Source organism: Ctenocephalides felis, unplaced genomic scaffold, assembly GCF_003426905.1.
Source record: "Ctenocephalides felis isolate EL2017-DRISC unplaced genomic scaffold, ASM342690v1 CF-g0.4_SCAFFOLD_01604, whole genome shotgun sequence".
Taxonomy (NCBI): Eukaryota; Metazoa; Arthropoda; class Insecta; order Siphonaptera; family Pulicidae; genus Ctenocephalides; species Ctenocephalides felis.
The window spans coordinates 44353983-44368999 of record NW_020537758.1 but is presented as its reverse complement, the minus strand read 5'-3'; the positions used below and the strand labels follow the sequence as shown (position 1 = coordinate 44368999).

General features: G+C 27.6%; 2 protein-coding genes and 1 pseudogene across 3 annotated transcripts in view; 2 read left to right on the top strand and 1 right to left on the bottom strand.

The window, feature by feature from the left end:
- Nucleotides 1–1832, top strand: part of LOC113372150 (annexin B11-like) — a 6061-nt gene extending 4229 nt beyond the window's left edge. Inside the window, exons 1-8 of one of the 2 annotated variants that reach the window (XM_026612474.1) lie at nucleotides 137–238; nucleotides 301–415; nucleotides 483–572; nucleotides 638–717; nucleotides 844–916; nucleotides 1088–1264; nucleotides 1416–1597; nucleotides 1697–1832. In XM_026612474.1, coding sequence (XP_026468259.1) covers nucleotides 364–415; nucleotides 483–572; nucleotides 638–717; nucleotides 844–916; nucleotides 1088–1264; nucleotides 1416–1597; nucleotides 1697–1747 — 705 coding nt within the window. In that variant the 5' untranslated portion in view covers nucleotides 137–238; nucleotides 301–363 and the 3' untranslated portion in view covers nucleotides 1748–1832. Of the gene's footprint in view, nucleotides 1–136; nucleotides 239–300; nucleotides 416–482; nucleotides 573–637; nucleotides 718–843; nucleotides 917–1087; nucleotides 1265–1415; nucleotides 1598–1696 lie in introns of those variants that run through there. The other variant, XM_026612473.1, reaches the window with a different exon arrangement.
- Nucleotides 1833–2433: 601 nt separating this feature from the next.
- LOC113372817 lies at nucleotides 2434–3544 on the bottom strand (annotated as a pseudogene).
- Nucleotides 3545–8094: 4550 nt separating this feature from the next.
- On the top strand, nucleotides 8095–11134 carry LOC113372540 (calcium/calmodulin-dependent protein kinase kinase 1-like). The gene is made up of 9 exons (XM_026612881.1): nucleotides 8095–8597; nucleotides 8699–8961; nucleotides 9180–9392; nucleotides 9582–9729; nucleotides 9828–10030; nucleotides 10103–10237; nucleotides 10435–10683; nucleotides 10762–10949; nucleotides 11009–11134. Exons 1-9 carry the CDS (start codon nucleotides 8183–8185, stop codon nucleotides 11070–11072), a joined length of 1878 nt encoding a protein of 625 aa, XP_026468666.1. The 5' UTR covers nucleotides 8095–8182; the 3' UTR covers nucleotides 11073–11134.
- Nucleotides 11135–15017: the final 3883 nt, after the last annotated feature.

Below are 15017 nucleotides of genomic sequence, written 5' to 3'. Positions count from 1 at the left end.
CCTTCGCCCACTGTTTTCCCAGCAGCAGGATTTCGATCCAGGGCTGATGCTGAAGTATTAAGAAAAAGCCATGAAAAGGTAATACTGAGATAAATTTAATTTAGTTTAATATTAGTTAAATTTTTATTACATTGAAGGATTTGGTACTGATGAAAAGGCTATCATAGGAGTTCTAACTAATAGATCAAATGAACAACGACAACAAATTGAGCTGGAATTCAAAACATTATATGGAAAAGTATGTTTTAATTTACATTTTGATTTTACCATATTGCTAATGTTAGTTTTTTTTATTAATAGGATCTGATAAACAATTTGAAAAGTGAGTTGACTGGTAATTTTGAAAAATTAGTTGTAGCTCTGATGACACCGTTACCAGTTTATATTGCTAAGCAATTAGAGAAAGCCATGAAAGGTTTGTTAGAATTATTTCAAATATTCATGGTAAGGCATTAAATTTAAAATATACAAATTTATTTTAGGCCTAGGAACTGATGAGGAAACTTTAATCGAAGTATTCTGTACAATGACAAACTTAGAACTTCAAACAGTTAGAAATGCTTATGAATCAAGTAAGTTTTTTCATTTTTTAGGTAAAATAAAATCTTGATAAAAATTAATCAGTCTAATTCCATAGCGTATGGGAAATCTTTGGAAGATGAATTGATTGGAGAGACATCAGGAAATTTTAGAAGACTTATGGTATCATTATGTAATGTAAGTGGATAAATTGATGTATTACCTTAGTGAATGTTTGGAATTTATTATATATATTTATATATATATATATATATATATATATATATATATATATATATCGGATTGTATAATTTTTAATTGTAGGCAAATCGAGATGAGAGTATTGAAGTTGATGAAGACGCTGCAATGGTTGATGCACAACAGCTGTTGCAAGCAGGTGAACCTATTTCATTATCAGCATATTAATATTTGCTATTATTATATCTTCAATATATATTATTTGCTATTATTATATCTTTAATATATAATATTTGCATATTAATATATCTTAAATCTTTTTTTTTGGAGCAATGGTGCACCATAAAATAAAATATATTTTATATTTTAGGAGAACTAAAATATTTTGGTACTGACGAATCAACTTTCAATATGATCTTGTGCCAGAGAAGTTATCCACAACTTCGTGCTGTTTTTGATTGTTATGAAAAGATTGTTGGACATAGCATTGAACATGCTATTAAATCAGAATTCTCTGGAGATATTAAAGATGGTTTATTGGCTATAGGTATATATATTTAATTATAAGATTCTTTCTCCAAAAGATTTCAATTAATTATTTTACTAACACTAGTAATTATTTAAAAAATCTTTAATAAGAAATTTAAATGCTCTTGAAAAAAATATTATAATTATTATATTCAATGAAAATTCAACAGTGGAATCAGTAAATAACAAAGCAAAATTTTTTGCTAAACGTCTGTACAAAAGTATGAAAGGTCTTGGAACTAATGACAGTCAGTTGATTCGAATTGTGGTTACTAGGTGTGAAGTCGATATGGGAGACATCAAACAAGCTTTTGTTTCTGAATATGGAGATACTCTTGAAGACTTCATCAAAGTATTTCATCTATTATTGAGCATATATAAATAAATATATATATATATATATATATATATATATATATATTTTAATAATGACTAATATTTATTTTTTTAGGATGATTGCTCAGGTGATTACAAAAGATGTCTCATTGCTTTAATCAGGTAAAAATCAAATGCAATACGTTTGTGTCTAAGGTATTCATTACATTTTATGTGCAGTATGTAATTTTATACATTATTTTATTAAAAACATATCTCTCGAATTTTTATGTATATCAAGATATATTAATATATAAGGTAGTATAGTAAAACCCAGAATCCAGTATTTTGTTACTTTTGAGTTATTCATTAAAATTATTAGTTTTGTTTTGAATTTATATAAACATACACTTCTATAATTGTAGAGAAATATATTGAAGTTATGCTCTTAAAAATATATTATTTATTCTTTTAAAATTGAATTTCCAAAAATTGGGATACTTTTACACTTATTTATTCATTTTTATGAATATATGTTCCTCATATTATTTACACTTTATTACTTTACTATTATTTTTCTAAATAATTAATATGTGAGTTGTAGGAGAATAAAAAAATGTGTTGATTTGGCCTTTAACTAAAAGAATGTAATGTTTTCAAGTCCTACATACAAAAAATATACTAAAAAGGTAAAATATTCAAAATTTACATTGTCAACAATGAAATAAAACACATATTTTGATTTTGATATATATTAAAAACCATTTAAACATATTGCAATTTCAGACCAATTAACATTTTCAGTGAATAAAACTGAACAAAGTAAATTATTAAATATAATTTGTCAATAAATATATAATGTCTTCTTAGTCATTTATATGATTTTTCTTCTGTACCATTTTCCATAATAATTTATTATTCTCATATGTATAAATGTGTGTTTTATTTCTTCATGCTAAGATTTTCAATTAGCATATAGATTTCAAAATACTTAGTTTTTTTCTATATGAGTTAAAACCCAAATATTTTAGTTGTTTCAAAGAAGTTTAAAGCAAAAACCATTAGATTTTTTCTATCTTTGCTTTAGCAAGATCAGTCATCTTAGGGTAAGAGATTTTTTTCTTATCAAGTTCATTCTGTGCCCAAAGTATCATTTTTAGCAAATTTGATAGCTTTGGACTTGTGAATTCTTGATGTTCCATCTTTAAAATTGCAGCATTCAATTCACTTGCAACTTTCTGTCTATGCATAGGTTGTAAAAGATCACCATATGGGCTTAAATGAGGTTGCTCAAAGGCCAATAGAGCAAAGTACGTTCTAATTCATTCAGAACTTGTGGATTGCTCTCGCCTGCTTCTGATAATTGACTTTGGGCAAAACTGAGTGCTTCTTCCACATTGCCTGCTCTTATAAGTTCAATCAAATGTAGTTGTTGCAAATGGAAATAAAGATACCTGTCGTTATCCAACAACTCGGGATGAAGCTGATTTACTAATACTGTAGCTTCTTGAATACGTCCAGACTGTATTGCATCCCTTATTAATATTCTATCGTCTAAAGAATTTAACTCCATCGAAGTACCTACACCGGCCTCTATTTGGAACTTTTCAGCGGCCTCTTTAAAGCCTTCTGTGACAAGATAATTCATTATCAATTTATTCATGTCAGATCTCTGTACATGCAATCCTTCTAATCGATTTGCACATTCATCTTTTGGGAATGAATTCGACTGTTTATCGTTGAAGCTCATTTTAATGATGTAGAATCAAGATTTTTGCTGTTTAAAACACTATAATTAAAACGCAATGGCGCATTAAAGAGGCTTCGGCTTACTCAATAATTTGTGTGAAAACTTGGAAATTTACTTATTTATAATATTTTATGGACACATGAATTTTATATACTATTCTAAAACGTACAATAAATTTTGTGCAAATACGTTTGGTATATGTTTTTGGAAAATTAATATTTTGAAAGACAAAGGCCAAACTTTGATAACAACATCAAAGAACAATACACAATTGACATTTGTAGATGAGACACTTGCATATTGTTGGGAATTGTATTTTGTCATCACTAGCGCTTTAGCGGATTATTTGTTAACTAAATTGAGCATTTTGAGATGCAAAATGCTTGTCCAGATAAATAAAATTCTTGCTGGCAAATAAAAGGCAATTTATTAATCTATAAAATAGTTAACATTAATACATTTATATTATTGACTGACAGTTTTTCATATTGATAGCTTAGCTTGTCTCATAAATAAAACAACGATCAAATTCGAATTTGAAGTAAATGTATATATTGAATATTTTCATTAAGAAAATGTTTTTTAAGCTTGTTTAGTTTCTTAATATTATTAATAATCTCTATACACTTATAATTTGCAACAAAATATCTGTCTATAATGTGTTGTTCTTGTCCCTCTTGTTATTTTAATTACGTTCTTTATCTCATTATCATTATATCATTATTATTATTATATTGTCTAGGCTTTATCTATTCAATGTCGTATTACCAAATTATAAAAAATTATGCATATTTTATCGCTAACAGTATTTTCAGAATCTATTTTAAATCTATTGCGACTTAAATTTAAATCATCGCAGTTTGAGAAACAGGCGTCAACATCGTCATCTCTTTACACGGCTCTAAACACCGGATTAACAAAGTGCTGAAACGAAAAAATCACGGTACCAACATTCAAAAAATCAGAAATTCTTCTGAGCAGGCATACCAACTGCAGAGCATTCATATATGTCAAAACATTTGTCGCAACTGTCGAAACTTAACCTCAATTTCTTATTTTGGTGATTAGTAATAATTTTTCATTCAGTCAGAAATTTGTTGCAATATTGGATTTTTGTTATGTATGGTAGATTTCAATTGAAGAACACTGGTAAACGTGAACTATTTTGTGTGCATAAATTTGCTTGATCACAAAAATGTATAATTATGTAAGCCAAATACTGCTACATTAACAATCTTTCGTATTTATTATAGCAAGACTACGTGTATGATACAATATCAAAATTAAATTTTTTTACCATTTCTTATATCTGTTCCATACTAGTGTGCAATATAATTGTTGAAAACTTTAAATATTGTTGACTACAAATGATTGAATTTTAGAACACAATCTTTATTATCAGAATAAGTGCATTATTCAAATCCAGGACTGTTCCAGTTTTTAACAGTAGTTTAAACTGTAGGATGCAACATTGAATAACTGAAAACTTTTAGATCACATAATTTTGCTACTGAAACAAAGCTATTTTTTTAAAAAAAAAGATAATTGTGGTAATATTTTTTATTGAATGTGAATTAAATATATAGTTATTTACAATAAATAGTTTACGAGTTAAAATCTATTTACACAATGTTAATATTAATGAGTAAAGCATGGCGTGAAAGAAAATTAGAAAACAAATTGTACCACATACCAGTATAACACACAACCACATACCAGTCAAACACAATTCTTCATGATTCAAAACTTATTATTAGTAATGTTATAATAAATAAATCAAATATTCATCACTATAAAATGTAATAATAAATAAGTCATATTTACAATTAAAAACCTATTACCATAATGTAATAATAAATAAAAAATCAAAACGTATCACCGTAATGTAACAATTAATATCATATTTACAATTTAAAACCTATTACCGTAAAGTAACGATAAATAAATCATATTGACAATTCAAAACCTATTACCATAATATGAAAAGAAATATGTATGATTATAATTTAAAACTTATCTCCGCAATATAGCTGTTAATAAATGTTATTCGCATTAGAAATTTGAAAGATAGAATTGAAATGATAATATAAACAAATGGAACCAAATACCATAAATTGAGAGAGAAGAACTTTGTTGCATCATTAGATACACAAAATGCTCATTTCAACAATAGTGAGTTATTACACAAACACACCACTCAAGTTGGTTAAAAAGTAAAGCAACATAAATTATATAACATTACAGGTCAAATCCAACTCCAAATAAATCATAATATAGTTATAATTAGTCACAGAGTTATACATTTAATATTAGCAAAATAACATGTTTTATATGTTTATGTTTAAATTTACTGCTTTTGAATATAGTAATGCCAATATATGAATGTTCATTTTCTCATTGTAAAAAAATAATGATTATAATTTGAATTTGAAGAATTTGTGAATATGAATATATGAACATTTTATTTTTCCATGACAATTTTATTTTTCCATGATTGAAAATCTATATAAAAATACCAAATAATAGAAAAGTGCATTGACAAAGTCTATAATCGAAAATGAACAAACCATTAAAAGAAGAAAATGTGATTTCTTCATGCTGGATGTGGATGGTGTGATCAACTTCGATATGTTGATGTAAGCCATTGTATCTGGAAAATAACCTTTGACAATTGTCAAGGGGGCACAAGATCCTAGATTTCCTTTGAGTACCTATTAAAACATAACATTATTACTGTTTGCTGCATCATTGTTTAATAACATGTTTGGTACACATACCTGAAATATATTTTATCTGCTGTTGAACACTGGTGCAAGAAGTGGATTGTGTGGCAATGGAGTTGATGATGGTGGTAGAAGTTGATGGTGTAGGTGAAATTGAGGCAGCATAGGAATGAAGGGCGACTGATGTTCTAGGGTTGATGCGGAAATTATTGAAGTAGGTGTTGTAGGTGATATGATCGGAATGAACTGTTTGAATATGTGAGGAAGAATTTGATGAATGAGTGTCAGTGGCTAGAACAGAATTGGGAGCAGATGGTTGAAGAGGAATGGTAGGATGAAAGTGTATAATATGTCTTTTCAAAGCATATGTCGAATGCAAAGCCTTACTGCAATAAATGCACTGAAATGTTCGATCGAAATGCATGGGTTCTTTCCCATGCTTGGCCCTAATATGGCGATATAAAGTACTGTTTGTTTTACATACTGTAGAACAGTACAAACAGGTTTTAGTAGTCGTAATATCCATAAGAAATAAAATAAAAATGTAGATTATATAAACATAATAGAGTAATAAAACGTAAGTGCTAAACCTTAAAATAGTAAATAAGCAAAGCTATATACCCTAAACAATGAATGAAATTAAAAGAATAACCTAACCTAAGTGGTAATCAGTAAAAAATGAAAAAAAGGAAGCTTATAACTAAAGTGATATACCCTAAAATGATAAAGTAAAGTGAATAACCTAAGTGATAGCATAAAGTAAATAATCTAAGTGCTAACCTAAAGTGATTAAAGTAAAGTAAAGAATGTAAGTGATTAAAGTAAAGTTAAGAAACTACGATAATAGTATAGTTAAGAATGTAAGCGATTTAAGTAAAGTTAAGAATGTAAGCGATTAAAGTAAACTTAATCTAATAATCTAAGTGATGAAACTAAAGTTAAGAATCTAAGTGAATAAAGTAAATTAATCAATAAAAGTGATAGGGGCTGAAAATAGAATGAAACTAAAAGCTAATGAGGTGAAAAAACTCGCGTCTCTTGCTGAAAAGAAACTAACCTTATTCCCTATAGAAGCTCTAGAATCCCGCAATAAAATAACAAATATAAAATGTAAAGAAATAAAATAGCGCACAATCAACAAAAGCACAAAATGATTAGTACACGTAGCAAAAAAACGTAATGAAAGAAAACGCAAATAAAAAATATAAAATACGAGACGACCGAGTTACACAATAAGCACGCCGAAAAAAAAATTATAGTAATGGAGTAATCGTAACAGCGAATCCAACATAAAAAAGTTGAAAGCACAGTGCAAAAGATTTGACAAATCTGTAATGTGTTACAGCTAACTTCAGCCAGCTTTCTCAGCACTTTGTTATCCGGTGTTTAGAAACTCTACATCTCTTTCCCGTCTTAAATTTTCATCTTGTTTTTTATATGATGACATCACAAGTAAGGTTAGGCAAAGTGTCATTGCACAAAATTACATCTTAAAAAACAATTCTTATAAAAAAGTGAATAAATGTTAAAAAATGTGAAAAACATCACTTTGCAACAGGTAAATAAATGATTAAGAATCGAGTATGAATATAATTAAAATTCTATAGTATATTTGCACTTAATAATTTAAGCAACCAGCGTTAGTTATTTGTAGATTATTTATAATATTCTATAATAAATACATTTTCACTAAACGTGAAATTCAAAACTTTGTGTGTGCGCTATGTCGCACTATAAATTTTAATCAATAATAATTGAAATTCAAAAAATATATTATTTTACTGTAATATATTACAAAATATATTATTTTACTGTAATATATCATATTATATTTCAGAAAATGATCAACAAGTTTTTGTCATATTATGCAACTTGACATTTAAAGCAAACATAAATATGAATATTAATGAGAACCAAGATTTGAAACAAACAATATCAAGAATGATTTACACAACTTGTTTTTAGCAGAAACTAAATAAATTTAAATTTTGATTATATCATTATCATAGTGAAAAACAGATTTGATACTAAATGACAAAATTTTAACCATAATATAGAATTTTATAAATTTGACCAAATAGTCCAATAAGTTATATAAATAAGTTAGAATTATAAAATATTTGATAAAACTAGAATAACTGATAATATAATGGAAAAATCAACAAACAATATAGAACCAAAATTGACTACTTACAAACCAGCAAGTAAATTAGTTCGAAATATGAGTATGGATCAAGATTTTACACCAACTAATTACCTGAATATAAGTAAATGCTCTAACAAAAATGCAGATCAAGAAAAAAATTTGAATCTCGAATGTAACTCAAAAAATTTAGAGACCATTAATGAAATTAATATAAATAATGGTAGAAACAAAGTTTTAGATAAAACGAGTAATACTCAATTCACTGTGGTTGAAAAGTTAAAAACTTTACATACTGACTCTCTGAATGATAAATTAGATATAAGAAGTTCTGAAAATTCTAAAAATACACCAAACACGGATGCTCTATCGAAGTTGGCATCTCAACATAATCCGTCAATTGATGTTAAAAAAAGCAAAAGTAAGTATAAATAATAGGATAATTATTAAGTTATCTAAATAGATTAATATTTTGAAATTTTAACCTATAATTGTTTATTTATCATATATTTCATATTTCAGCATCAAATTTACTTATTGCAAATAAGACTCTTTCACTAGATAATACGGTTTCTCCAAGTTTCTTAACAAGTTATGAATCGCCATTATCTAAGCTAAATTCAGCAACAAGACCAATTTATCCTGATGTCCCATATAGCCCCTATAGCTCCCCTCGAACAAATAGAAAGAGAGTACCTCTTAGAGAAAGTAAAAGAGTATCTATAGAAAGACAAGGAAGTTTTCTGCAATTGAATCAGTACAAGCTTATGGAATCGATTGGACAGGTTAGAATAAAAAAATAAAATAAAAATTAGATGTAATATAGGAAAAGAATAGAAACACTAGTAATAAGGGTTGGTTTTAAATTCCAATACAAATTATAATAAAAACTTAGAATTATATGAACATTTTTTGATTTGTTATTGAATGATCTTGAAGTTGAAGAAATCAATATATTTATTTCTGCCGCAATCAATATGAAATCATTTTATTTATTTCTAAGGGTTCTTATGGCTTGGTAAAGCTCGCATATTCTGAAGAAGATAGCACTCATTATGCAATGAAAATATTATCTAAACGTCGTTTAGTACGGAAAGCTGGTCTTGGAGGTAGATTGAATGCAAAGAGACAGTATAAAAACCCTCTTGAAAGGATATACAGAGAAATAGCTGTGCTAAAAAAATTAGACCATCCAAATGTAGTTAAATTAATTGAGGTAAGATTCATTAATTTGTTAAACATTAGTTTTTAATGTAAAAAATTGTAATTCAAATTATTAGAAAATTTTTCTTGTTATAAAATTGTTTTTCTATTATAACATTTGATGAAATATTAAAATCGAGAATTAGAGAACATTTAATTGAATTTCATTTTATTACAATTTTACATAAAAATTATTATTTAGGTTCTAGATGACCCATTAGAGGATAGTTTGTATTTAGTTTTTGAGTTAGTGAAAAATGGTGAAATCTTACATATCCCTACAAAAACTCCTCTTAGTGAAGAAAGAGCTAGAGAGTGTTTCAGAGACGTAATTTTGGGTGTTGAATATTGTGAGTATAATTTTAATAAGTTAACTTTTTTTAAAAAAGTTTTGATTGCAATTCAAGCCTTTGTGTTAAAAATTTAATTATAAATTATATTCTTTTAGTACATTATCAGTGTATAATTCATGGAGATCTGAAACCAGCCAACCTTTTACTTGGAGAGAATGGAAGGATTATAATTGCAGATTTAGGAGTTTGTGATGACATATCAGAATGCAATGATGACAAACTTGAATTTTCAAGAGGTACTCCTGCATTTAGATCACCAGAGAGCCTTCAAAAAGATACTAGAGGATTCAGTGGCAAGGTAAAGTATCACAAATTTTTGTGTCTTTTATTTAGGAAACTTAAATTATATTATTGATCTTGTATTTTTTAGGCTGCTGATATTTGGTCCCTCGGTGTAACCTTATTTGCCTTAGTTTTCGGTGATGTTCCGTTTAAAGAGAATTCTCTACCTGCCTTATATGAGTCCATACAAAACAATCCACTAGTCATACCAGAAACACCAAAGGTAATTATTTATCACATCACATGTTCACTAAGAGTATCTAATTATTTATATATTTGTGTGAAATAACTGCAATTATATAAGTTTATCTTATTTGCATTTTTTCTTTACCATTATATATAAACATTTCAGTTCAATATAATTAATATTCTAGCAACAAAATATACTGAAATATTTTAACCTTGAATTATTTTGTATAGATATCAGATCAACTGAAGGATTTATTAATATCACTTTTAAACAAAAATCCATTGTCCCGTCTTCCTATGTCTTCTATAAGACAACATAGTTGGATCACGAATGATGGAAAAGATCCATTACCAAGTGAAAATGAAAATTGCAGTTTGGTTTATGTAACTGATGAAGAACTGCAACAAGTTGTTACAAGTGTTCCTAAACTTGATACCTTAATTTTAATTAAGACAATGCTCAAAAAGCATTCATTCCAGGTAATATTTTGTTACATCACAGAAATATCTTATTTTAAAAAAAATTTTAAATGTTTGTTTATTTTGCATATGTTTCAGAATCCATTCCTAAGAAATGCTTCTTCTCTTAGTGTAAAAGAATTTTGTAAATCAAATCCTTCATACTGCACTTCTAGCTTGGGTACGACCAGTAGTGATGCAAAAGACCATGAGCTAACTCGTGCAGAAAAAACTGAAAGATTTGTGAAAGCTGGCAGATCGAATTCTGCTCCTATACCAGTTGAACGGTAGGCAGTAATAATTATGTAGTAATTATAAGTTTATTTTAATATTTCAATTGTTATAGAAACAAATCAGCTGAAATAATCTTGCCATCTGTTGAGGAAAATGCTGTTGCTGATACTAGATGAGTGTTTTAAACTTGACCACATTAAAATTGTTATTTTATTCGATTTGATAAATTTTAATAGATATTTTGTGCAATTTTGTATTTTTGTGTTAATATATATATATATATATATATATATATATTAGGGTGGTCCTTAAAATGTTCATTTTCGAATTACCTTGCTCCCAGGGTCTCAAATGGTTCCAAATAGATAAAAAACAATTCTCTGAAAGTTTTAGCTCTTAATATTAACGTTTAGATAGAGCGCAATTCAATCAAAGTTTTGTATGAAATAGCATGGAAAATTTTTCAAACATTTTAAAAATGTTTTTAGATGTAATTTAGCGCACAAATGAATGAATAAAACTCATTCATTTGTCGCTAAGTTATACCTAAAGAATTTTTTTTTAAATTTTCAAAATTTTTTCCATGCTCTTTCCATACGAAGTTTGATTGAATTGCGCTCTATCTAAATCTTAATATTAAGAGCTAAAACTTTCAGAGAATTGTTTTTTATCAATTTGGAACCAATTGAGGCCCTGGGAGCAAGAAAATTCGAAAATGACCATTTTAAGGACCACCCTAATATATATATATATATATATATATATATATATATATATATAATTTTTGGTAATATATTTATAAAATCGAACCGAGTTGTGATTGAACACTATGATATATATTTAACTCCAGCACACACCATCAATAACATATGTTAACCATATACTTAAGATATGCTGTTAATTATTATATGGGTAAATGTTTTTATTAAAATGAATAGGCAATGACCGACTGACAATTAAAAGTAAAAAAAAAATTAGAATATAAAGTCTTTTTATAACCCACTTATTTACATTATCTATTCATTTGTTTGTTACCTTATGTATGTTATGTCTTTTCAAAGTCTATATATATGAAATGTAAGAAAATACAAAAAAAAAATTGTTTTATTTTATCTATTGCAGTGAATTTCTAATATTTTTGTAGTGTAATTGCATTAATTTTTTTAAGAACCTTATGGTCTGATTATTTGAGGAAAATTTTAAACATAAATCATAAAAGATTACACAATTTTATATTTAACACATTTTTAATGCATTTCAATAATCAGTCTTTTCACCGACATTGATGAGTTACATAAATAGAATTCATTGATTAAATCAATTGTAATTAGATTTTGGAAATTTATTACAATTTAAAATTAATGTGAGTGAATGTCAGCTACCCGAGCTTCCTACGAAACACGGCACATTGTTTGGCATAGATTCTGATTAGAATTCCTTAAATACGGCGAAATTCTAATTATTGGTGAATTTTTAAAGTTATGCCAAGTCATATACTAATAAGTTAAATTAAAATCACCATTTTTTTTTTAACTTCCCGTAGGGTAAGTTATAGTAATCGTAAAAAATCGAAAATGAAAATTTTTATATATCTTTACGTTTCAAAGGTTTCTGAATATTCTGGCATACCTTAGAAAAAATGAATGTATGTGTGTATGTGTATGTATGCGTGTGTGTATGTGTATGTGAGCGGATACAAGTTTACGTCGACGATTTCGGGAACACCGATCAACTGATTTGAATATGTAAGTATCTTGATAATGAGACGTGCTGATTAGTTTTTGGCGAAAACAATTCTAGCCGTTCTGAAGATACTGGGTAAAAAGTGCCACAAGCGGTAACTCAGTTGTGTTTTTGGATTCCCTATCAAGAATTACGGTACGGGAAGTTCTAGCAATTTGCCTCAAGGCACGATGCTATTCACCACTAGTTTAACATTTAATTAATTATAAAGAAACGGCCCGGCCGATCTTTGTCATAAAGAATCAACATGATTCTTATATGATATGACATTTGATATATGATTTTGAAAGGCTTTTAAATTTTTCAAATTGGTACAAAGTTTTTTTGCAAAAACGTCGGCGATTTTTTTTTTAATTTTCTGCTAATTCCAAAGAAACGGTTTGACCGATAGTTCAGCAAAACTACCCGAGTCGGGATACATCGATTTTTCAAAATCCGTGCAGCCTTTTTCGATAAAATAACGACGAAAAGCCAAATTCTGGCTCAATCGCATACTTTTTGCAATACACCTAAGTCTGTATTTACACGGTAGATTGGTTCCAGAAGAAGCCGTGTAAAAAAGACATTGATCTTATACAAAAATGGGTGATTTGTTCCTAATCTCTAAAACCTATTAAAATTAGTAAAAAACAAGAATTTTTAGGGTATCCCCTAAATTAGTGCTATTCACATTTGCTTTGACCAGTAAAAATTGTTCGTACGCGCTAATGGGGAATTCACTCAAATCTTTAAGCTAGTGTTCGCAAACTATCGATACTATCGATGGTTTCAGACTTTTTTCTTTCATAAATACTTTTTTGTGACATGAACATACTTCGCAAAAATTAAATTTGACAAAAAAAAATTAAGTACATAAAATTTCAAATCGTGCTAAATGGAATAAAATCGTGTAAAAAAATTAAAAATATTCAATTTTCAAACCGTGTTATATCAAAACCGTGTACAAAAAGACCGTGTAAAACAGACTTAGGTGTATTAGTATTCAAAATTTGAGAGTGATTTGAAATGTCGAAAAAACAATATCAGCAAATCAGATTTTCCGGCAAAGACATAAACTTCCCTTTTCAGAAGTTAACAATAAATTAGTTACATTTTGAGAATTCACTAATTTTCTATAAATATAAATAGATTTGACCTATTCATTGGGGTCAAATTTTCAAATTTGACCAATACCGGAAATGCATCACGTTTTTTCAGCAGGAAGCGGAAGCATGAAACATTATGAATATGCAACCAATCATTTTTGAATTGCGCCAAACTAAATCAATTGTGTATTAATTATCATTTGTTTCCAAATTTTGAAAGTTTATATCAAAATTTTAGCAGTAATGAAAATCTAACTTCATTTCAGAACGATGACAGCATCAAATGCAAGTGGGGATTCAAAGGTCGCGTCACGAAAATCTTGACACTAGTCATAACCCAAAAAATTACTTTCAATTTACTCAATGTCAAATTCAGGTCATTTATTTGAAATTTAATGTGCGTGACAATGTTCTAAGATTGTTACGATATATTGATAGCATAAATCTGTGCTTAGTGAATACATATCCATGAAAAAATAATGAACCAGTTATAACAATTTGAACACATAACAAAACCAAGTTTTGAGGAAGAAATATCTTTTAATTCAAAGTTTTATTTTTTTTAACATTTATAGTACTTATTGGATTTTTTATTAGGTATGCAAAAATGTATGTTGATGAGCATGCTATGTTATGTAAAGAGTCACTTATAACTGCATGTGCATTATACATAAATCTATTTTTATAATTCATTTATATTGTATTAGTATTCCATTATCTTCTAGTGCATATAACTCAGAAACTTATCACATACATATCATATTTCTCTTAACTACAAACATGCTTATCTCCTTGGAAAGTTATCAACTCATATTTAAACTTAAACATTTATTTTTGCAGATTATTTTTCATCCAATAAAATCTAGAATAAAATGTCGCCAAATACTGAATCAAATGTAGCAGCTGCATTAAGTAACAATAACTTAGAGGTAAAAGAATTGAAAGGGCCATGTTTGCCGAGGAATATTAATATTGATAAACCAAGATATGACCAAAGGTATACATTTATAATATGTAATGTAATATGTAATAATAGAGTAATTTTACAATTTTATGTACCTATTTACGAACATATTTGTGTTATGTGTGTGTATTTGCATGTATTCAATGACGATATGAATCAGAGGTTGAAATTCAATAAGAATTTTGAACTTTGCATTTAGTATAATATTTATTTTTTAGTGTGTATTGGAATCGGGCACGGCATTTCTTTGGTACTACAAATCCTTTAAATATTTTTGCCACAAATAGCCAGCTTGAACATGCACGAGAAATCGTCACTAAATACAGGTA

Excerpts from the sequence above, each read along its gene's own strand:
- LOC113372540 (XM_026612881.1), top strand. The coding sequence starts at position 8,183 with ATGGAAAAATCAACAAACAATATAGAACCAAAATTGACTACTTACAAA. Across the intron at positions 9,393-9,581 it reads ATGTAGTTAAATTAATTGAG|GTTCTAGATGACCCATTAGA; the intron begins GTAAGATTCATT and ends ATTATTATTTAG. Across the intron at positions 9,730-9,827 it reads AATTTTGGGTGTTGAATATT|TACATTATCAGTGTATAATT; the intron begins GTGAGTATAATT and ends ATATTCTTTTAG.